The sequence below is a fragment of the Petromyzon marinus genome, chromosome 15 (assembly GCF_048934315.1).
Source record: "Petromyzon marinus isolate PM22_M1 ecotype Great Lakes invasive population chromosome 15, UKy_Petmar_22M1.pri1.0, whole genome shotgun sequence".
Classification (NCBI taxonomy): Eukaryota; Metazoa; Chordata; class Hyperoartia; order Petromyzontiformes; family Petromyzontidae; genus Petromyzon; species Petromyzon marinus.
In genome coordinates, this window is record NC_133681.1 from 13,911,971 (window position 1) to 13,934,754 (window position 22,784).

Genomic DNA, 22,784 nt, shown 5'->3' on the forward strand with positions numbered 1-22,784 from the left:
CAAGTAAAGATCCTGTTGCTGCGCAACGGAAAATAAGGCACATCTGTTCTTTTCATCCTCTTCTCACTTCCTGCACTTGGAGGACTTAACGTCCTTTTTTCTGTAGTAAAAAAATATTACGTATCGTCAGTTTTTTTTTAACAGTTTTCAGGATTTAATAAATTAATATGGGCACAAATTGAATCAATACGATCACACGTGGAAAAGTTCGAGTAATTTGAAATAAACCATGTTGGACTTCTGTATTTGTTACTCGCGCCTCCATTTTGTAGGTCTTCCGAACTTCTTCCGCCGTTTCAAACCAGTGTTTATTTGTAACACGTTAAATCCCGTCTTAGCCAATTGCCCCATCTAGTTTCGGTGACAATGGGCCCACAGAGTTATCGTTGGGGCTGAAGAGGTGCCCAGCCAGCAGCCAACCAGGAAACTCAAGGCCATAGATTCTTCTTAAGAGGCGTATGATTACACACGCAATAATAATCAGGATGGCCACTGGGTTCGATCGGAGAACCTCCGCAACAAGCGGCGAACGTGTTCCCACTAGGCCGTGGCACCATCCTGAAATAGAAATTGGCACTTAGTTCGCAATCACGCTGTCTGAACTTTGCACATCCTTAGACCAAATTGATGCATCAGTCTGACACGGCAGTGGCCAGTGACTTGCACTACTTGTCAAAAAGACGATTCTTTCATCGGTAAATTTATTAGTTTATGTATGTTTAACTGAAAAATTGTTCTGCTCACATTAGTTCGGTAATTTATTGAATGTATGTGCTTGAGAATCAATTTATTACGATCTATGCAATTGGATGCCAATGTGCCTTTAGACCAATTGAGCAAAGAGAGAGCACAAATGAGACATACGCTGCAATGAAATAGACCGTGCAAATAAAACGGTACAAACAAGACAAAGGTTAATCAATCCTTAAGTTTATTAAGAGTTTACAGATGTAAAATCTTTACTACGTAGCATCATAGACCTAACGGTAAACTTTGATTCCAATGACATTCTACCCAAGGAATAATCATCCGCAAGCATAATATTATATCATTAGACCTCCTTTGTCAGTACCAAAATATAATTATAATTTTGACCACAATACTTGTGGTCAAAATGCAAACAAAAAAACACACTCTAATAATAAATGCATTGTCCTTGAAACTGATTGGTCCACTAGAGACGGCTTTCTTTTGAGCCTCGTCTCAATTGGTGCTAGACCAGATGACGCCAAAAGGCGTACAGCTCAAAGACAATGCATTTACATGATGCTTACCCCGAGCCCTCATTACTTTGACAATGCATTGTCTTTGAGCTGTACGCCTTTTGGCGTCATCTGGTCTAGCACCAATTGAGACGAGGCTCGAAAGAAAGCCGTCTCTGGCCAATCAGTTTCAAGGACAATGCATATATTATCAGTGTGTTTTTTTGTTTGCATTTGACCACAAGTATTGTGGTTAATGCACACATGATTCCTTGTAAAAAGGTTTCACTTTTGTTGCCAGAAAAAAGTGGAAAAAACCCTATTATCATAATATTATACATAGTCCACCCAAGTTAGTGCAGCGTTATTGCCAATCAATCAGTGACCGTGTAACCAAACATAAGGCTGCACATGTTTGGCCTGGGTCCTGAGCAATGTGTGTGCACCAGCCCGTTGCGAGGTTTTGTTTGGATCTTAGCAGGACTTGCTGGTTTTGAAATGAAAGGAGCGCACAGATGGTGATGTTGGAAGGTTTGAAGGCATTTGAACAGATTGATATCAGTAAAAAAAAAATAGCAGTTGTGACATTATTTACTGGCACACTTTCCATTTATCGCAAGGGATTTTTAAAAAATGTATAAATAATTCGGTAAAAGTTGTATAGGTACAGAGAGGTTGACAGTACAATTTTCAAGAAAGCCTTTTAATTAAACACACTACATTACCTCTTGCAAGCATTGTCACAGTATATTTATTATTATTTAGCAAAACTTAACATTGAATTGGCAATATATTTCAGCAGCACTTAAGAGCAGATTGTCAGAATAAAAAATTCCCGTTGCATTAAAGTTTTTAATTAAGTTATTGGCAAAATACAGCTCTTGTTGTGATGAAGAAATTAAAGAAACTTGTTAAATAAAGTGACCTAAATAATGTAGTTATTCTACCTGGAAAAGCCACAATGAGTTTCAAGAGACTTTATCAGAAGGGTTCTGCCTTGGGATGTTTGGTCAGACAAAAAACCCAGCGTACCCAGAGGGAAGCAGTGCATCTCATACACACTGCTTTTTTCTGGTTACTCGGCACCTCCAATTAGCACGGTTGGCTACGTACGGTGCGAAAGAAGTTCAGCATACACACATACTCACGTTTACAGCCGGTGATCCACCAACCCTTGCCTCAAAAGCAGTGGATCACCGGTGAGTGCCACATAACAAATGGGATAACACTTGTGAAATGAATGTTGTTTGAACAAGATATTAAAAACATATTTTTGTCTTGTCCAGGTGGGGCAGAGGAGGAGGGTGGGGTAGAGCTGGTGGCTCCAGCCACACCACGTTCTAGCGGTGAGCATCACCTGGACCCACTTCCTCTGCCCAGTGGTGCTGACAGCAGCTATGCACCTTCACCCTCAGGGCTCCAACCACAGCCAGGAGATCCTCATCAGCAGGGCCTGGTTACATCACCACTCACTCTGGAGAGCCGAGGTAGTGCCATTTGGCAAACCAATCCCGAATCTGATGTCGCTACCACTGCGTTCAGCTCCGACATCCCAATCACACCAGTGGGCGACAGCGCGCACACCTTCAGCGCTCAAAGCGAGAGTGGCAGAAACATGACCAAATTGCCAAAGCGCGCAGTGCCAGTTATATCCGGAGACAGCACCTCCGGTGAAGCCCCCACGATGCAAGCGCGGCCCTCCCTCGACGATGTCGACCGACGCGACAAGGCATCGCCACCGTCAAGGGAGCCACCCCGTCGCTGGCCATCCCTCTCTGGCTCATCGGCGGCAAACATTCCGCCTGGGTTCAGCAGGATTCCTTCCCGCTCGTCATCAGGCCGTGCTCTGGCCAAGCCTCCACAGCCTCCGCCAGCGCCCTTTGACATCAACGAGCACGTGGCCTGGCTGGTGGTGGTTTTCATCCTGCTGCTGCTCGTGGTGGCAGTGGCGTGCAGCGTGTACCGCAGCTCGCGAGCACTACGCAAGGGGCCTGGAGAGCCGCCCGAGACCATCCGCCAACGAGCCGTGCCGCCCCAGATGCAGCAGCAGCAACAGCAGCAGCAGCAGCATCAGCAGCTGCCCCATCACCACCACCATCACCACCACCTCCACCAGCAGCAGCATAGTCAGAGGGCGAGAGGGCAGTCCCGCACGCAGCTCAACCTGCAGATCGCTGAACCGGCGAACAAGTGGGTCTTCAGCTACCAGGGCCAACGTAAGTCTGATATAACCTAACTTATTGCTCAAATGTTCTTTGTTTGGTCCTGAACCACTGATAAAAATTCCACATTCCTGTGGCAGAGATCATTGATATTAAACCATGTTTGTGGAATTGAAGCTGCAATCATCTTCAGTGAAAAATGAGAAATAAGTCAACTTCTGCCAAAAGTGGCCAGTGGACCAGTGATTGCACTGAAATGCTTCACCCGGCAGGGATGACATTCAGGGAATTTTGAACGTAGTTTTATACTGACTACGGCGTATCAAATTACACGTTTATGTACAAATTTGCCTTTCATTATCCAACTATGTGGCTACCAACATGATACGAATGCCGTACCCATTTGTGAAACAACATATTTAACATGTTTTGGTTTGGCTGAACAGATTTAAATCATTCCTTGTCTTACTGTTTGAGATCCATTATAGGCAAGACACAGAATCATAAAAAGTATGAACATTTTCTTCTCGTGGGGACATCACCCTATGATTCCCATTTATCGACGCTGTTTAAATGTCGAGTTTAGCAAATTATTGTACTGTTACACATTTAATTCTGCACGGCCAAGACGACATGCTTGACATTGTACCATAAGCTAAAGTTCAATGATGATCTCCGTGCTATAGACAGCACTGAATTTAGTTTTATTTTTGTACCTTGAAACATTTCTCATGACAAATTTGTCAACAAAGGTTGAACCAAGTAAGTAGTAAGAACCTTAAACAATTGCCATTTTTTAAAACCGCCTCTTTACAACATTTGTGAAGCAAAAATATAATTGCAGTGTAATTTTTTGTTTTTTTATATCTGTTTGCCATGACTCGTCTTATTTTGTTGACAGAAAATCTAAAATAAACCAGCATTGAATGAGATGGTGTTACTTTGGGTTATAGAGTTCATTGGGATCAAAAATAGCATTTTCCAATTGCGTACCATGGGCTTGACAACATATCTTTCCATCAATTTAGATTCCCCCCCCCCATCCCCTTTTCATTTAGTGAGTTTCTCAAAGAGTTTACAAAGGGTGGCTTTAAGACGGGCACCAGTATAACAGATGTGAAATGAAACAACGATTGTGATGGAAATCAAACTGAAAATGAAAGAACCGCATAAGTTGGCGGTGTACAAGTACGAAAGAAAACATCAACTTTTGTTCTTAACGCTGCCTCAAGTTTCGTTCTTAACAGACATTATGGCAGGCTGAAGTTCTCGGTGTAGTGGCCCTCTTTTAGAGAGCAGTGAGCTGGGGAGGTGATGTTTTTGGGGGGCCATCGAACAAAGACGGTCATCTCTCAGGTGCGCTTCTGCGGCTGTCTGGGATGCTCTTCCTTTCGATATTAGGAAGTGACCTGAGGCTCTGCACTTTTCAATCTACATTGAAAATAATTTATTTTTAATCAGATTTTTTTGTGTTTAGTTTGTTGTCTTTCCCGCTCGCATCTGATTAGCGCGGTTGGCTACGTACAGTGCGAAAGACATCCAACGTACGTAAATATAAATGACCTACGGTTGCGAATCAAGGGACACTGTGGTTCCCTGAGTAACCAACTTATTAATCAGTCCATTTGCCTTTTCCTGCTCGCTCCCATCCTAAGTCCAATTGGCAGAAACATTAGTCTTTCGTATATATTTGTTCATCATAAACCAGTGTTGAATGGCGTCTCCACCATCATCATCGTTTCCTTCTCTCCGTTCCCATGAGTGCTATTCCTTCTGTCCCCAAGGGGTCAGTTCCCTTTCCATCCCTTGAGCTTCTAAATGGATAAATACGGTTCCCGTACATTCCCGTACATTCCCGTGAGCATCACTTTCGTTCCCGCCCTTTCCTATTATTTTAAGGATCATTACCATTTCCGTAAATAAGTGTAACATCGTGACCGTAGCCAGCCATGCTAACCGTGGCGATTGGAGGTGCGATTATCACGGTAATAAGTGTAATGCCCAGAATCTCTTAGTTGATGCTGATCCACCTATTTTCAGCTTCTCTTTCGCAGGGCTTGATTGCGAAGGAACAAATTTAGCTTTGAGTAAATAGCTTTAGGTTTGCCTGGGCTGCTTCTTGATGAGTTGATTCAAGCTTACTTAATGAAGCTGTTTTCCATGATGTTATCCCAAAATTACTTGGTGCAAGATTAGAGTTGTCTTTTCGCCAACTTCAACAAAAATGGTTGACGTGGCCTTGCATACCGGGCCATAAGGTCATTTGATAAACACGTTACGACTGGAGTAGAATATAACCCCGTTTTTAGGCAAGAGGACGGTGTTGTTGTGAAATGTACGAGACTTGACAAATGCTTGCCCTTAATTTTACACTTATTTTTAGGCTAGCTTTTTTTAAAACCTAATCTGCCCATGTTATCGAGATGATATTTGCGTCAAATCTTGACTTAAAGCTTTCGAGACTGCAGGGATTCATATTCTTGGGTCTTTCGGTAAAGTCACGTAGATAGGTTCAAAGAAAAGAACAAAAAAAACTACTACATTTAGATCGCAACACAAGCGGTCGTCATCAGCCACCGTTGCTCGTTCTCCTCGATGTGGCGGTGGCTCTGCGATCTTACATTGACATGCAAATTTCTCACTTTAACATAACTAGCCCCGCCCACTTCGCTTATGACCCTTGGGCTACACCCATTTCAAACCTTTAAAAAAGCCTGCCTCAGCAGCTTTCCCGCTATTTTTTCTCCTGATGATGATTGCCTGTGCGGGTTTACTGAAAGACCCAAAGAATATGAATTCCTGCAGTCACGAAAGCTTTAAGCCAAGATTTAGCTGTAACCTGTTAGGCAAGATACGGTTTAAGCAAAACATCATATTACAATGCAGTGCAGAGTAGGCACAACTGCTTAGTTACTTTTCACCGTGGCCTAGTTGTAAATAAACTACGTGTGTGTTCCAGACAAGTCGTTGGAAAAGCATAAATGCCACCTATATTAAGACCCATGCCAAAACCGATCGTAGGGCTGTGATTGATAGATTATTTGAGATAAAGCCAAGGTAATATCTTTTGGCATTTGAAGTTTTGTCGCTGGGATGTATGATTGCACAGTTATCACCAAGTATGCATGCGTTTACAATTTTTCCTTAAGGAACACTCTGTTAAATCTTGACTTAAAGCTTTCGTATTTCAGGAATTCATATTCTTTGGGTCTCTCGGTACAGTCACATAGATGGTTCAAAGAAAATAACAAAACACTACGAAGTTGCGATCGCAACACAAACGATCGTCATCAGGAGGAAAGATGACGATAGCTTGTGTTGTGATAGAAACGTCGTAGTTTTTTGTTATTTTCTTTGAACCATCTACGTGACTATCGAAAGTCCCAAAGAATATGAACACAGTGTTCCATTTGATATATTTTTTTGCTTTTGACTGACTGTTCAAACAAAAATCAGTCGGAACACGGTATTCCAGAAGGCATTGTACATCCAGAAACTTTGAACGTAACTTAATATTCTCAACACGCTGCCTTTTAAATAAAATTATAATGCAGTACATCATTGTGAGCTTGCTAGCACAATAGCATTATCAATTTTGAAAATGAATATTCCTTTTATTGCAGACTGTATTAATAGCACTAATTTGATATGGAGCCTCTGACCGTATCACCCAGAATGTGCCTGATGTTGTCAGATCTCAGAACCTAAGCGGAATGGAACCCGGATATGCCCCTTGCATTGGCAACCACCATGCATGATAGTTTGCTATAGACTGACGGGCTACGTGGTGGGCATAAGAATGCAGTGCAGCGAAAAACCATTTGGAGTCCTACGCCTATTGCTGTAGCTTCGTAAATCAAATATTTTCTGTCTTCATGGGTTAATCTAATTATGATTCGCAGAAGATTCACAAATATTCCTGGACACATGAACAGCCAGATTTGTACTATTGATATATTTAAGAAAGCATTGCTTCCATGTGTAGTTATTCACAGTATTGTACGCCTTTTGGCGTCCTCTGGTCTAACACCGTTTTTAGACTAGGCTCAAAAGAAAGCTGTCTCTGGTGTGGACCAATCAGTTTCAAGGACAATGTATATATGATCAGAGTGTTTTTGTCTGCATTCTGACCACAAGTATCGTGGTTAATGCAGACATGATTCCTTGTAAAAGGTTTCAGTTTGGTATTTTAACATCTTAACACCTGTTTTGTTGCCAGAAAAAAGGGGAAAACCTGTTCTCAATATTCTTGTTGTCTCATGCCTTTACTGTGGTTGTGTTGTTTTGGCTGTGGCTTTTTGGTTGCTAGAGCTTGATTATACTCGCATGCATATTGTGAGTGTTAGCTGCAGGAGTGACCCTCGTGGTGGAGAGATGCTCAAATATCGAGTGCTGCTTTTGAGCGAGATTTTAAAATGAATGGGTAGGCAGATGTATTGGCAGCCGCGGATCCAGATCTTGCCAGACTTGGCAGCGATTCGTCAAAACCTAAAAAAAATAGATTTCATAGGTCATCCGTAGAGTATCTCAGACATGTCTAAACGTTTCTGGTGTTTGCATACATTGCTTCAAGGATGTTGCGCGGTAGGGGTCTCTCACCGAGACGCTGACATCGAGCATGCAGAGAAAGTACCAAAGTGAAGCTTTGTTTTGAATGAGAGCCAATCCCAGCACCAGGCGTAGCGAACCTATACAAGATCGTCTTGTGTGTGGAAAAAGGCACTTGCCTGAGTTGATGCAGCAGGGGGGCATAGCACGGACGTCCATGGTTTTGTCATTTGAGGCACAGTACCTCTGATGATTAAGACAATGTGCATTCATCTGACACACGCGTAAACAGGTCCCTTGCAGGGTGGGCTGGTAGGAACATTGGAATTTTTTTTTTTTACACCCAACAGCACGAGATTTCACTTCGTTAAAGTATTGAAAGGGGACGGACGGACGGACGCATTAATCTATTGCAGGCTGGTACACTCAGTTTACAACTTCGTTCCTACCAGTATCAGATCAACCATACATGCAGATGAAAGAATGCCATACGGGCTTGCCCGAATGGGAAACAAATATAAACTTTTGTTTACCCCCTCCGACATGCTCAGAGTGTGACTTGCCCGTGGCACAGCAACCTCTCTTCACTGGGCGTCATGGCGTCCGACCGCCAGGCCAGCTGTGCTAGAGAAGGGAGTGGATAATCGTGGCTTTTAACGCCTCTGTAGGTGATGTGGTGACATTTTATGATCAGGGGATATATGTGGCCTGTCTGCGGCTTTTCATTTTGGACATGTAATCCGTACGCGGGAATTTAGGTAAAAAAAAAATGTGGCTCTCGAATTGTTGTCACTGAAAAGTTTTTGCTTGTTTTTCATTGGGGTTCGAGAGGGGTGGGATGGGGTGGGGAAGAGGGCTGGGAACTCTATACTTGTCCAGAGCTGTGCTCCAATGTCTGATCATTAGCCTACCTCTGTTCTCAGCCAAGACTGGAACACCAGCTGTTCATTAAAAGTCTGCTGAGGTTGGCTGTTCCACCAGCAAAAAAATTTTACAGAATATTTTTGGTTCCTGTTATCTTAAAGTATCTTCACAGGGTAGTTTCAAAGCAGGATTACATTGCATGTGCGCAGCATGTGTGTTGTTTAAAGCAAGTTAAGTTAAATCTGGCTAAGGCATTGATACATTGCTGAATTATGCATAAAGAATAGCAACCTCCCCGATCACTGTAGATTCTTTAAATGTAAGTCATATTTTTTTGCCCAATTTTATTGTAGCTCAGCCATCGTTACCATGCCATGAGATAGCTGAATATCCTTTCGGAGAACAATTCTGTAAATTGATGCCATGGAGCGACTTCTGATATTGACTAGTCAGGCCTCGTTATCCACATTAGGGGGTGCACCTTTTTGTATATCTTACAAAATGTGCTCATTGCTTGTCAATCCAACCCAACAAATATATTACTGAGAGCCTGGAATAAGCTGATGAAAGTCCATGTGTCATTATTATTTGTTCAGTAACTGGACTGAGGCCAACAATTCTCGACACTTGAGACGACACTACCCATTTTAATCATGGGCGGCTGCCCAGATTCAAACCCAGGAGGTGTCAGCTCAATGCTCTCATGTGGTATTAGCCTCCTAAGCTACCCATCCTTGAGTCATCTATCCAGTGGTGATGAGACCCAACTATAACGTTTTAAATCGAGACTTAAAGCTTTTGTGACTGCAGGAATTTATATTCTTTGGGTCTTTTGGTAAAGTCACGTAGATAGGTTCACTAACACAATGACCCACCACTTGCATTGGCATTGGCTGGTGATATTTGGGCTACGCCCATTTCAAACCTTTATAAGCAGTTGTCTTTAGAAGCTGACCCCCCTTTTCCTGACGACGACCGCTTGTGTTGCGATCAAAACGTTGTAGTTTTTTGTTATCTTTTTTTCTTTTAACCTATCTACGTGACTTTACCGAAAGACGTAAAGAATGACGTTTTACCAAGGGGATTTTTTTCCTTTGTATTATTTCCCCTCTTATCAAAGCAGTCGAGTTTATGCACGATCCAGCACTCGCTAATTCTCACTTCCAGTCACTCGCTCATTAGCGGTCGGTCACCTCTTTACCGCTCTTTTTTTTTCTGCTGCCAAGATTCCTGTTTCCGTGGACCTCATTTATTGATTCCTCCACCCATGTTGAGGATACAGTGTGCCAGGCTGACTGCTTCATCTTGTCCGTGCTGTGTTCATCGATCATACTGCAGGTCAAAACACTTCTCTGTCTGCTTGTTCCCTCACACTGCTCGACTTTTGGAGTTCCCCTCCCATCATTTCCTCCCTACTGGACATCTGTGAAAAAAGAGCTTTATTGCCCATCGGATTCCTCCAGTATAAATACAGATTCTGATTCTGATCGTCCCTTTTCCGAAGCTCGTGTAACGTCGCTCAGTTCAAGAAACACGTTAGCTTTCATGGTGAGGTTGGAGAGCACATATATACAATACAACAGCAGAGTTTGCTGCACCACCCTCAGCTGTCCACCATGCAACTTACAGTCGTCTATAGAACATAACGACGTGCCAAGCATGGTGATCGCCCATCCAGGCGATATCCTTGTTCAACTTTGCATGATTGGTGGGATTGAATGCATTCCAGGCAATTTGGTCATTGGGTAGTGGGCTCTTGCGGCTAATTCCCACAATTCATGACGCTGGTCAGTGCGGTTTAGGAACAATTGCACCCAGAATCCTTTAACGTATCGCTCGCCACTGATGTTAGCCATGGCCGGGAATGGAGCTTGAGTCGCCAGGTTCATCGTGCGGTGTGTTCACCACTGGCTCTTACCTAGCTTTTAGTAATGTCATGTAAATAATCATTTAAGAAATGCAAAATCATGCTCTTAGCATCTCGAATGTGCATTGCTGTCTGGTCACACTGTGTTCATTATATTTATTTTAAGGTCTCGAATTTGTTGAGCTCAAGGTTTTTTATTATTGAGTTTGTCGGGTAGAGAATTCCATCCGATGGGGCCCAGCCTTCTGAAAAGCGTGGTCGTTGCGCGTCTGTGGTTGGCTTCGTGTAACAACAACAACAACCGGGTCACCACGAGCAGCAGCAGCAGCAGCAGCAGACCGAAGGTGTTTCCGTTTCCGATCGTTGGCGACAGGCGCGCATAGCGCCGACAGAGAGAGAGAGAGAAGCGCCGCTGCGTTACCACGCCGGCGCTTGTGCGGTGGACCGTCTTGACGTCTGTCTGCGGGAGTTAACCGAGGTGAGGCGCCCCCCTTCTCTCTCTCTCTCGCCTGCCATTCTCCCCGTCGGCGCAGGCGTGGACATCCTGCTTCTCGTCGCCGGCCACATCGGCTGCCAGTGGAAGGAGCTGTACCGCGCGCTACTCGCCTCGGCCGCCTCCTCGTCCTCCTCCGCGGCGGCGGCGACGGCGGCGGCGGCGGCGGCGGCGGCGGCGGCGACCGAGGACCCGACGGCAATGGTGGACGAGTCGGCGCACGCCTCCTACCAAGAGGCGGCGTACGCCGCGCTGCTCGGGTGGACGGTGCTGGACGCCGAGGCCAACCTGGCGCGCCTCATCGGGGCCCTGCGCACGTGTGGCTGGAACAGCCTCGTAGAGCGCATCCGCGCCATCATGGAGGACTCCGCGCTGGTGGGTCGGGTCTCCCCCGTCGCGCCTGCCTTCGCAACGCTCGGTCTCCCCGTCGAGCTGTCTGTCTGCATTCCCAGCTCTGAGATGCGGTTTGGGGGGGTGTTTGGTCCCACGTGTTGCTCTCCCAACACACCGGTGTGTTGTACCAGTGGCATGTTCTGTTTACGTGACACACCTTACTAAGTGGCTGTGCCGGGAGGTGGCGGGTTTAACGACACATTTATATATTTGCACGATCTAACCCAAAAAAATCTGTTATTTTGGATGATATTGGTCGCGAAAAGCCTACGTGTTAAACTGACGGCGTCTGACGTTTCGCTAAAAGTGCTGCCGGGATGTGGCGTAAAACGTCGGGTTGTTCCGAGTGTTGTGCGGAATGATTTCCGACGTTTCGCTTCGGACACTGGGAGCTTCCTAAAGGTGCTCCCAGAAGAAGCCTCCAGAGGCACGTGGAGAGAAACGTTGGACATTTTGCAACCCATCGGAGAGCTATACAGCACACCCCTGGGAAAAAAAAAGCTGTGCAGTGGTCTTCAGCAATATCCTTCAGACCAGAGAAGGGCAAGTGCCTGAAATTTTCTTACTAAACTAAAATGTCTTATTTTACCAGGTAATGCCCCCACTGAGCTATGTAGCTCTTTTTCAGAAGCGACCTGGCCACAAATGATAGCTCCACGATGTGGCTTATCAAGTGGAAATGTGTAGCAATCAAATACTCTAAATGCATTTTGATTCTAAATGTGGAGGGAAAAACAGGAGGAGAACATGTAAACTCCAAAATATACAGGCATCAGGGTTCAGATCGAACTCGCGACCTCCTGTATACCAGGTGAGGTAGTTAACATCTCGCCACCGTGGTGCCCATATACTTCTACTACATTATACTACTATTGTCAACGCTGTTCCTTATATTTTTGGTGCAGATACAAAGAAAAACATTTCCACGTCAGAATTGTATCGGTTGTTCTCTAAATTAAATCCTCCATACCCGGTCGGTGCGAAATTTTATGGAAGCTAAATTTAACATGATATGTGCAAGTTATTACCCACTGGTGGAAACCTTCATCTTGCTACATATGTAAAGTGCATCTAATACCGAGTGTCTGCACAGATTCAAAGCCAGGATCCCAGTGGTGCTGGATCATTGATTGACATGACCAGTGGAGCCCTCTGATACACCCCAAGTCACCTTGGCATAATTAACCTTACATTTGTTTACTGTTCTCTCCGAATGTACACATTGTTAAACGTGTTTTTTTTCTTTCACATCGTTATATCTTAATAATGTTTAAGTTTAACATGTATATATTTCCTTGGCTGCTGCGGGCATTTATTACACACTCATAATTTATTTCATGTTTAAGACACTTTTTACTTGTTGCGTATTTCTCGATGGCAACCAGTCAATTAAACATCTTGAGCCGCATATGGAGACTAATGATTGAGATTGTTGTTCACCCATTATGAAAAATTCCTATTCTAAAGGATTATGTAACCAGCAAATGATATAACTAGACAATAACAAATGCATCAAGAGCGACAATTAGCAGAGTGTATTTACATACCACATCTAAAGATTGGTCACTAAATGGCCCTGTTAAGCAGTCACAGATCAATGCACATGCCTCTAGCTATTTCAATACTAAGAGCTGGCCTATTGATGTATCATACATTTTTAATCTGCTGAAGGTACCCAGAAACTTTGGGCTGCTTTGGGTCAGAAACTAAATAATCCTCGTTGCTATCTGGTTCACCATAACATCGTTTTATTGTTTTGAAAGAATAATAATAACACGAAGAGTGGAAATATTCTGGTTTGCATTCTGTGATGTGCCGTGTCGAGGGTAATGCATCTCTCCTGCCTTCCGACTGTCATGGCCTCGTCATCCCATTAAGGGCGGACAGCAAGTGGATTTGTCTTGGTGCACGCAACGCTAGCTATTTATAACACATTGTAAAATAATTGGCATTCAAACCAATAAAGAATTACCACGTTAAAAATTGTTTATTTAGTTCCCATAATTGGTCAGCGTTTTCTTAAGTGTGATTTGCACAGTACGTGAGCGCCAGCTGTCGACATTTGATGCAATCTAAGTTTTCTGCCTTCCTTTAACACAATGTTCCCTTCGGATCCTTGAATAAAATGAATAAATAACCCGAACAACATTGCATGACAGGAATAATGGCTTTGGCCATGAAAATCGTTGCTATGTATATATATATCATTTGTAGAAATATCTCCCGAGAGAGAACGCTAAAAGCACCGCACCTTTTGGAAATTAGATTAAACGTTTTCTTGCACATTTCCTTGAAAATGCTAATAAATGTGGCTTTGTGAAGTACAAGTTATTATTTCAAACATCTATTCATTGCAACGAGGTGCACAGTGATGCCTCTCTCTGTAAGCATTAGTCACAACCGACTTCTGGTGATCAAACCGCTGTCAACATGTTGACTCCTGTATCGTGATAAATGCATGTATGGAATGTTGGTAAACTCATGTCCTCTTGGTTTAGCATCGCTTGGGTTTTTTGTTGTAGATTTTTGCTTTTTTCCCATTGTAGATTGCATTCCTTATTAGAATATTTACATTAAACAAAACCGAATTATTGGTGTTATTGCCAAAAGACGTGGCTGCACTTTGTGTTGCATTAAACCTTGCATTTGAGCAATGACAAGAGGTGTTTTATTAAACAGTCCGTTGCTGGAACGTGAGCTCTATGAGATAGTACGGCTGTGGTCCGTGGTAACGTAATGGCATCGTAAACATCTGCAACAAAGGGGCTTCGCCAAGTGCCTTGTTTTGTCTGTGTGCCGAATTTGCACGTGCAGGAAATCCCTGTGTTCAGGTGTGAGATGAAGTGGTGTGTAGATTTTCTGCACACGATATATATCCGAGCAGAAACATACAAGGGGGATTAATTCAAAGGGACGAGCAACTCCAACCTTGTCACATCTGCATGATGCAAGGAGCCTGCATGGCTCAAGGCTAAATTTGGTGAGAGAAAAAGACAATAAGCAGAACAGGGCATGGAGTAGACGGAAAAAAAGACATTGCTGCGATTTAGTGTTGACAAAATAGCATTTTTCTACATTGTTATTCAAAAGGCGCAGTCCATGAAGGTAGAATTCACTTGGTGACCTTGAGCTAAAATCCTCAAAATGAGATGGGGCGGCAGTTCTTTGCATCTATGTTTTCCCGAGGTGACGTGCTGGAGGCCGCGCTGTGTCAATGGCTATAAATCTTACGCTGGAGAGAAAAATGCTGACCTGCCAAAGACTAGGAAGCGCCTTTTTAGCATTTATTCTGCGGATCACGGCATCATGTTTGGCGTGGAAATACATTTTAACAGGGTTAAGGCAAGGGTGCAGCCCTTGGATTTAATATCTATACACAATCATGCAATCTCCGGCGGGCCGTTCGATTTGTGTGTTGCGAGCATGAGAAAAAAACTTTAATAAAAAAAAATCTACGCCCCATTGGGTGCCTGACACGAACTCACTCTATCCCCATAATACAGGTTTTTTTGGGTTAAATCGAAATGTGTCGCTAAACCCGCCACAAACCGACCCAGCCAATTACTAAGGTTTGTCACGTCAACAGAACGTGGCCAATTTGTTTGGAGTACAGCACACCGGTGTGTGTTGGAGAGCAAAGCCACAACATTTACAATCGGAGTACGACGTTTCGCAAGTAATTACAACTAGCTTCATCAGGCGACAGCCAGATTTGTGGAGAAATCCTCCTGACAACACTTGTGCGCTCTTCTTCCGCCAAGTGGTGGGGGGGATTAATAAGCGCCTATAAATGACTATGGGTATCCATTGCCGTTTGCGTTAATTATATGGTAATCGACGTATGTTATGCATGCGCATTATGCAAGCCCATTCCTGTACATCCTATCGATTGCGTGTACTAAAATGGTCCCGATTGTAGTATGGTGACCTGTATATAGGCATGCATTTAAACCAATGAATTATTTGATGATTTGCTTCGAAGCAGCAGTAAGTCTGCAGCTATCCGAACGGTTAATCATTTAAATACTACACTTGTATAACCCAAAAAAAACTGTATTATGGATGATATTGGTCGCGAAAGCCTCCGTGTTAACCTCGCTTTATCCCACCGCACGTTTGTGCACTGTCATCTCGAATCTGCCGCTCACCAGCGACGGGGGATGCCCCCCGAAACCGCTCCCGTGTGCACCCCCTCTAGACGGAACGGGACGAGGTGGGTCCTCTGCCGGTGGTGCTTTGCGCCGGGCGGGGTACGCGAGGATCCCTGGCGCCGGGGTCTGACGCGGGGACGCTGTCGGGGGCCGGGGTCGGGGCCGGTGGCGAGGGGCGGCTGGGCCTCCACACGCCCGTCGGTGGGGCCTGCAAGCCGGGCCGCACCGCCCCCTTCCAGGACGAGTCGGAGCCGCTGCTGCGCTGCGACTCCACCTCGTCCGGCTCGTCCACCGGCTCCGCCAAGGCCTGGTCCTTCATCGCCAAGGGTGAGGCTGCCCCACCCGGCAGAGGCGCAGAAGTTCCCCCTTGAACGTCGTCTTACTCGAGCGTTTCGTGGCAATTTGTAACGATTTGTATGTACGTATGTTGAGCTTCATTTGTACCGTACGTTGCCAACGGTGATAATATAATCAGAGGTGTGGGATTTGCCCCCCTCCCCCCCTCCCTCATTGCAATTTGAGGCCGCGGTTCGATTGGATGCTTATTTTTTGTATCATTGTTGTGGAGCACAGGCCCGGAACGCCAAGTGGCCAGCAACAAACCGCACTAGGTCTAGAAAGAGATGATGCGTTTCTTGAATTGAGCAAGGGAATAGAAGCGTTGATGAGATGTAACGGTCCAGTAGACAAAGCCTTAATATGGGTTGAGGATTCAAGAGTGCAGATCAAGGGAACAGTCACGTGAATCGATTACTTTACGACATATACACCTCGCATATAATCGATTCTCATATGTGATTTCGAAGCATGAGCATAATAAGATTTGATGTGAATCAGTGATTGATGAGACATTGCATGATCGCCGTGTTGAAATGTTAAAGGCTTAAAGCTACTGATTAATGAAGGTTTTACTTGAGGATGAGTCTGATCTTCTTTGGTTCTTTCGGTAAAGTCACGTAGAATGAGAATAAAATAATAAATTGATCAAATAAAATAACACAATAATATTCTCACGACGTTTCGGCCACAACACAAGCGGCCTTCATCAGGTGAAGGGGACGAGACTGTCCTCCAGACAGGAGGACAGTGTGGCCGAAACGTCGAGACAATATGATTGTGTTATTTTATTTTATCAATTTATTATTTTATTCTCATTCTACGTCACTTTACCGAAAGAACCAAAGAAGACGAATCCTTGCAGTCACGAAAGCTTTAAATCGAGATGAGTCTGATGTTTAAATTAGATTTACATGGAGGTGGCTAATGAGCTGATGAAATGGAGCGAAAAAAATGCGTACGTAAATAAACAGACGCGTCCTTCACCAACACCAAATGTGTATATGGCCTTGGATTTTAGGCCTTGGTTTTTAGGCCTTGGGGATGAAGGGCGGTGCACTAACTCCCACCGTTTCTGCGTGCGTGCGTGCGTGCGCGCAGAGAAACGAGACACCATCCTACGGCAGGTGCTGGCCGACTCGCTGCAGCTGCAGCCCATCTTCGACGACGTCTTCTCGCTGCTCTCGGTGGAGGAGCTGCGCGCCGTGGAGGCGTGCGGCCAGCCCGACGAGAAGCTGGAGCGCATCTTCGACATCCTCGGCTGCAAGAGCCGCGAGGCGAGCCAGCGCCTGCTCGACTCGCTCTACGAGCACCTGCCCGAGCTACTGTGAGGCGCCGTTTGGCAGGAGACCGCCGGCGCCGGAGTGGTCGCCCGCTTACTTGGGTCGTGGACCGAGCCGCTGTAAAACTCGCGCACGTGCGCACAGCCCTGAGCTCTCTACCTTGCGTCATCTCCGCAACGCAAACGCCCAGTTATTTTTGCGGGCAGAAGAAGATGTTGCGGATTCACCGGGGTTTGCGCCGGGTTTCAGAACGCATCCGCGAGTTAACTTTTGCCCCACCTCCGCAACAACCCTCGACGCTTGGCCGGCGGAGACCAGTCGGCTACAGCCTGAAACCAGCTGCCGTGCTCGCACACGCACACACACGCGCGTATACACGCACACGTGTTTACCCGTGAGCGAGCGTCTGTGCGCGCATCACGTGACTCCCTCACAAACACGGTCAGTCTGAACGCCCCGACCGGGCGGTCATGCCTGGTGTCGCATATTTCTCGTCGTGGGACACCTTGCACGTGTAACGACAGGTGAACAAACGCCTGGAACAGGCGCCAACGGAATTATTGCGCCCAACCTATGGGCGTGGAGCTGCCACAACAAAGCTTTCTTCCCTAGATGCACCGAGCGGGCAAGTTGTTGTACACGTAATGTTCGTCTGCGTAAGCAGTTTCTGACTAATATTCGGTGAACCCAAATGCATGACAAGTAATTGTCCGAAAGGGTAACGAGTCGAGTAACACCGCCAGCTCGTTAACTCCCTGCACGTGCATGCGTGTTCTAATTCAAATATTTACACTTCAAGCACTTGCTTGACTGGCATTCACAAGGCGGTATAAGCAAAGACAAGTTTATTCGTAGGGAGGCTAATCGTGTTTACTATTTGATAGCGTTTTCTTGTTTAGTACATCAACCCTTTAAGAGCGACAACGTCTCTTGATCATTTGTCGAGTGGTTTCCCCTGCACGGCACTTACTTTACACGTTGCCCCGAGTAAGTCCCTGAGCATCTTCTCCTTGCCAGTTTCCCATTTTAGTTCCTTTTTTCATGGAAACAATGCCGCAACGCATCGATGTGGTTTTACCATTCTGTGGTTGTCGTCAATGTGCGTGCCAAGTCGGTAGCGTGATCGTTTATAAGGTTTTTTTTTGTTGGCAACCCCCCCCCCCCCCCAAAGGAGTGCGCACGATTGTCACGTGCAAGTGGGCATCAGTCATTTTGTTTTCCAATTTGAATTATGTTTCACTGCACTACTTAATGGTACTGTGTTTTGTCGCCAAGTGTAATGTATTTATGTATGTTACTAAGTACTGTGTGTGTTTCATGCGTTCATAGATTATTAGTACTTTAGCGGCCATACAAACATCGGTTAAAGACATGAAGGGATTTTTTTTTTTCCTCGGTGGAAGGATACGGTTTCCCATGCCCTCTTTGTAATGTAAAACTGTATATACGTAAACATTCACGTGTGTAATGGGTGTGTTATGTTTCCATATTTACCTGCATGTGTCTTTCCATGTGTACACAGCATATACATGTGTGTGTGTGTCTCTACCCATGTCATCACATTATTACTCCAGAGAAAATGCTCAAATCACTTCACTCGGTGACGCGCAAACAATATATGGCTTTATCTAAAACCCAACCTGGCAAATTTCTGATAACGTTACAGAGTTGTATTTTAAAAAAAAAGACTTGTCTACTTTTGTAGAGGTGGTGATACCTACAAGAAAACCTAAATTGACTTTTAAACATAGATTCGTTTGTGGAAAGTGTAAGTAAATTAAGTTAGAGCAGCACTTACGACGGACAACAATTACTTGCAAGTTATTATTCTGGCAAAGCTTCACGCTCACAGAACTAGCGCACGATTGTTAAACAAACGAGGCCCCTGTGTATTTCAGCCAATGTTAATATTGATGTTTGAAACTTGTGCTCAGAGCTTTCGGGAGTTGCTTTCTCTGTTGTACTGGAATATCTGCAGTCAATGCAATTGAGAACGAGAGTGGCATAAGCATGGCATTGACAAAAGCTAACTGGCGTTGATATAACGTCCCGATTGAGCCAGTTTGTGCTTTAGCCATCGTATTTCTGTGCTCCGTCTGCTGGACATTAATTTGGTTGCTGATGAAACATTAATTGGAAACGTCTAACGCAGCTTCGGCATCCCACAACTGCGCTGTTTTGACGAGCTGCAACGGAAGCTTTTGCGCAAGAGCCGCCTGTGATCGTCTGCTTCATAACGGCTGGACAAGCACTCGCCTTAAATTACATAAATCGAGACTGATGCACCGCAGTGGCACCAACAACCGGGGACCAAGGCATTCTCCTGTAGAAGATGGCGAAGATGCTTTCCGAACCTTCCCGTGTGACTTTGGCAAGTGAACGGGCATTTCGCGTGGACCTTTCGTAGTGAAATTTACCGCTGGCTTGAGAAGACGACGTCCGTCACGGCAGGCCTGCATATATCCGCAAGGACAAGCGACGTGAGCGCACACTCGCACGCCCAAAAGCATATCGCGTCCCGTCTCGAGCAGAACCGGTCCATTGCTCTGGGAGTAACAACGCGAGAGGCCTTTATTTCGCACAGGGTATGCGTCTTAGCCACCGAGCGAGATCGGAAAATGTGTCGCTGATGATTTCAAAAAAACGTAACTGTTGCGGATTAAGTATATATTGGTATATCAACCACAAGCACAGCTTGTATTGCTGAGTAGTGTGGATAAACCTCCCCCTGCCCATGCATGCAAGTATTCCGTCGGTGAGTGCTGTTGTGCTGACGTGGTGTATGTTGTGTAGACAAAATGCACTGTGCGCGCGCGCGTGTGTTTGTAAACGGTTAGACTCTACAAATTATCCTGTGTGTTCTTGCCGGATGGTGTTGCTGTAGTTGGGATATTTTAAAGCTTTCGGCTCAAAGCCTTATTTAACGATTGCCTCTTAAACAAGTGCTTCTGGATATCTTGGCTATGAGGCACGCACACGTGTTTGTTTATTTTTTAATTTGTAACGTGGAAGTTTCGCCACTGAGCGATTGGTATTCGCCACCGATTTCAGTGGCTCTGAAGGGAACAAGTGCAGTTCACTTTGGAGTGGAGTGTGTATACGTAAACATGTGGGAGATACTCTTTTGACACATTTACACTATACTCTTGAACACCAACCACCACTTGATAGTTAATGCTCTATTTAAATTATTACTAAACGCACTTATGAACACCTTTTGGCTGTGCAGGCCATTGCCATCGGAAACGTGGCATTTCAGTACGTTTGTGTAAAAGCGTTTGCCGCGCGTTAATTCTGGTAGTTACTCCTTCAAATGCTGTACTATTTTTTAACAAAAGTGATGTGCGGCAGATTTGCAGGGCGAGTGATTCCTTTAATGGCTCCATGCCAACGGTGCAATGATTGTTTAATGTAGGTGTAATCTTTCAGGTGCTTCTGTTTTTATTTCGTATGCTGATGTTTTGGCACACCTTTATTGAATTACCACGTTTGTCCGGTTTGCTGTTTTTGGTAATTTTTTTTCCTTATTTGTCATACGTTTAGATTTTTTTTGTATGTGTGTGTGTGTGTGTTTTGGTGACATGCGATCCATTCCTGCCAGTCTTGCAGGAAAGGCCCTTCGGAGATTGTAACGGACATCGCCCCGCTCATTTAGTTCACCTTACCTGTTTAGCCATGGGTTTGTTTGCTTGATGCACAATTAAATGTTCAACATTTAAAACTCTTACCGACTTGTTTGACATTTAATGATCATCATAGGCTTTGCCTCCCCCCCCCCCCCCTCGTCGTGTGGCAGTTGAAACAATGGGAGAAACGTTCCTAAATAGCACCCGTCTCTGTCCACGTGGCGGTATAAATAGGTACAGTGAGGGAAAAAAGTATTTGACCCCCTGCTGATTTTGTACGTTTGCACACTGACAAAGAAATGATCAGTCTATAATTTTAATGGTAGGTTTATTTGAACAGTGAGAGACAGAATAACAACAAAAAATCCAGAAAAACGCATGTCAAAAATGTTATAAATTGATTTGCATTTTAATGAGGGAAATAAGTATTTGACTCCCTCTCAATCAGAAAGATTTCTGGCTACCAGGTGTCTTTTATACAGGTAACGAGCTGAGATTAGGAGCACACTCTTAAAGGGAGTGCTCCTAATCTCAGCTTGTTACCTGTATAAAAGACACCTGTCCACAGAAGCAATCAATCAGATTCCAAACTCTCCACCATGGCCAAGACCAAAGAGCTCTCCAAGGATGTCAGGGACAAGATTGTAGACCTACACAAGGCTGGAATGGGCTACAAGACCATTGCCAAGCAGCTTGGTGAGAAGGTGACAACAGTTGGTGCGATTATTCGCAAATGGAAGAAACACAAAAGAACTGTCAATCTCCCTCGGCCTGGGGCTCCATGCAAGATCTCACCTCGTGGAGTTGCAATGATCATAAGAACGATGAGGAATCAGCCCAGAACTACACGGGAGGATCTTGTCAATGATCTCAAGGCAGCTGGGACCACAGTCACCAAGAAAACAATTGGTAACACACTACGCCGTGAAGGACTGAAATCCTGCAGCGCCCACAAGGTCCCCCTGCTCAAGAAAGCACATATACATGCCCGTCTGAAGTTTGCCAATGAACATCTGAATGATTCAGAGGACAACTGGGTGAAAGTGTTGTGGTCAGATGAGACCAAAATTGAGCTCTTTGGCATCAACTCAACTCGCCGTGTTTGGAGGAGGAGGAATGCTGCCTATGACCCCAAGAACACCATCCCCACCGTCAAACATGGAGGTGGAAACATGCTTTGGGGGTGTTTTTCTGCTAAGGGGATAGGACAACTTCACCGCATCAAAGGGACGATGGACGGGGCCATGTACCGTCAAATCTTAGGTGAGAACCTCCTTCCCTCAGCCAGGGCATTGAAAATGGGTCGTGGATGGGTATTCCAGAATGACAATGACCCAAACACACGGTCAAGGCAACAAAGGAGTGGCTCAAGAAGAAGCACATTAAGGTCCTGGAGTGGCCTAGCCAGTCTCCAGACCTTAATCCCATAGAAAATCTGTGGAGGGAGCTGACGGTTCGAGTTGCCAAACGTCAGCCTCGAAACCTTAATGACTTGGAGAAGATCTGCAAAGAGGAGTGGGACAAAATCCCTCCTGAGATGTGTGCAAACCTGGTGGCCAACTACAAGAAACGTCTGACCTCTGTGATTGCCAACAAGGGTTTTGCCACCAAGTACTAAGTCATGTTTTGCAGAGGGGTCAAATACTTATTTCCCTCATTAAAATGCAAATCAATTTATAATATTGTTGACATGCGTTTTTCTGGATTTTTTTGTTGTTATTCTGTCTCTCACTGTTCAAATAAACCTACCATTAAAATTATAGACTGATCATTTCTTTGTCAGTGGGCAAACGTACAAAATCAGCAGGGGATCAAATACTTTTTTCCCTCACTGTACACCACAGTCAATTGTCAGGTCA

General features: G+C 44.9%; 1 protein-coding gene across 1 annotated transcript in view; it reads left to right on the plus strand.

Moving 5' to 3' along the window:
- TNFRSF21 (TNF receptor superfamily member 21) overlaps positions 1-21,023 on the plus strand; it is a 40,621-nt gene extending 19,598 nt beyond the window's left edge. The window contains exons 4-7 of the mRNA XM_032954959.2: positions 2,489-3,418; positions 11,177-11,511; positions 15,728-16,007; positions 17,118-21,023. Of these exons, the coding sequence (XP_032810850.2) occupies positions 2,489-3,418; positions 11,177-11,511; positions 15,728-16,007; positions 17,118-17,347 (1,775 nt within the window). The 3' untranslated portion in view covers positions 17,348-21,023. The remainder of the gene's footprint in view (positions 1-2,488; positions 3,419-11,176; positions 11,512-15,727; positions 16,008-17,117) is intronic.
- The last annotated feature ends 1,761 nt before the right edge of the window (positions 21,024-22,784 follow it).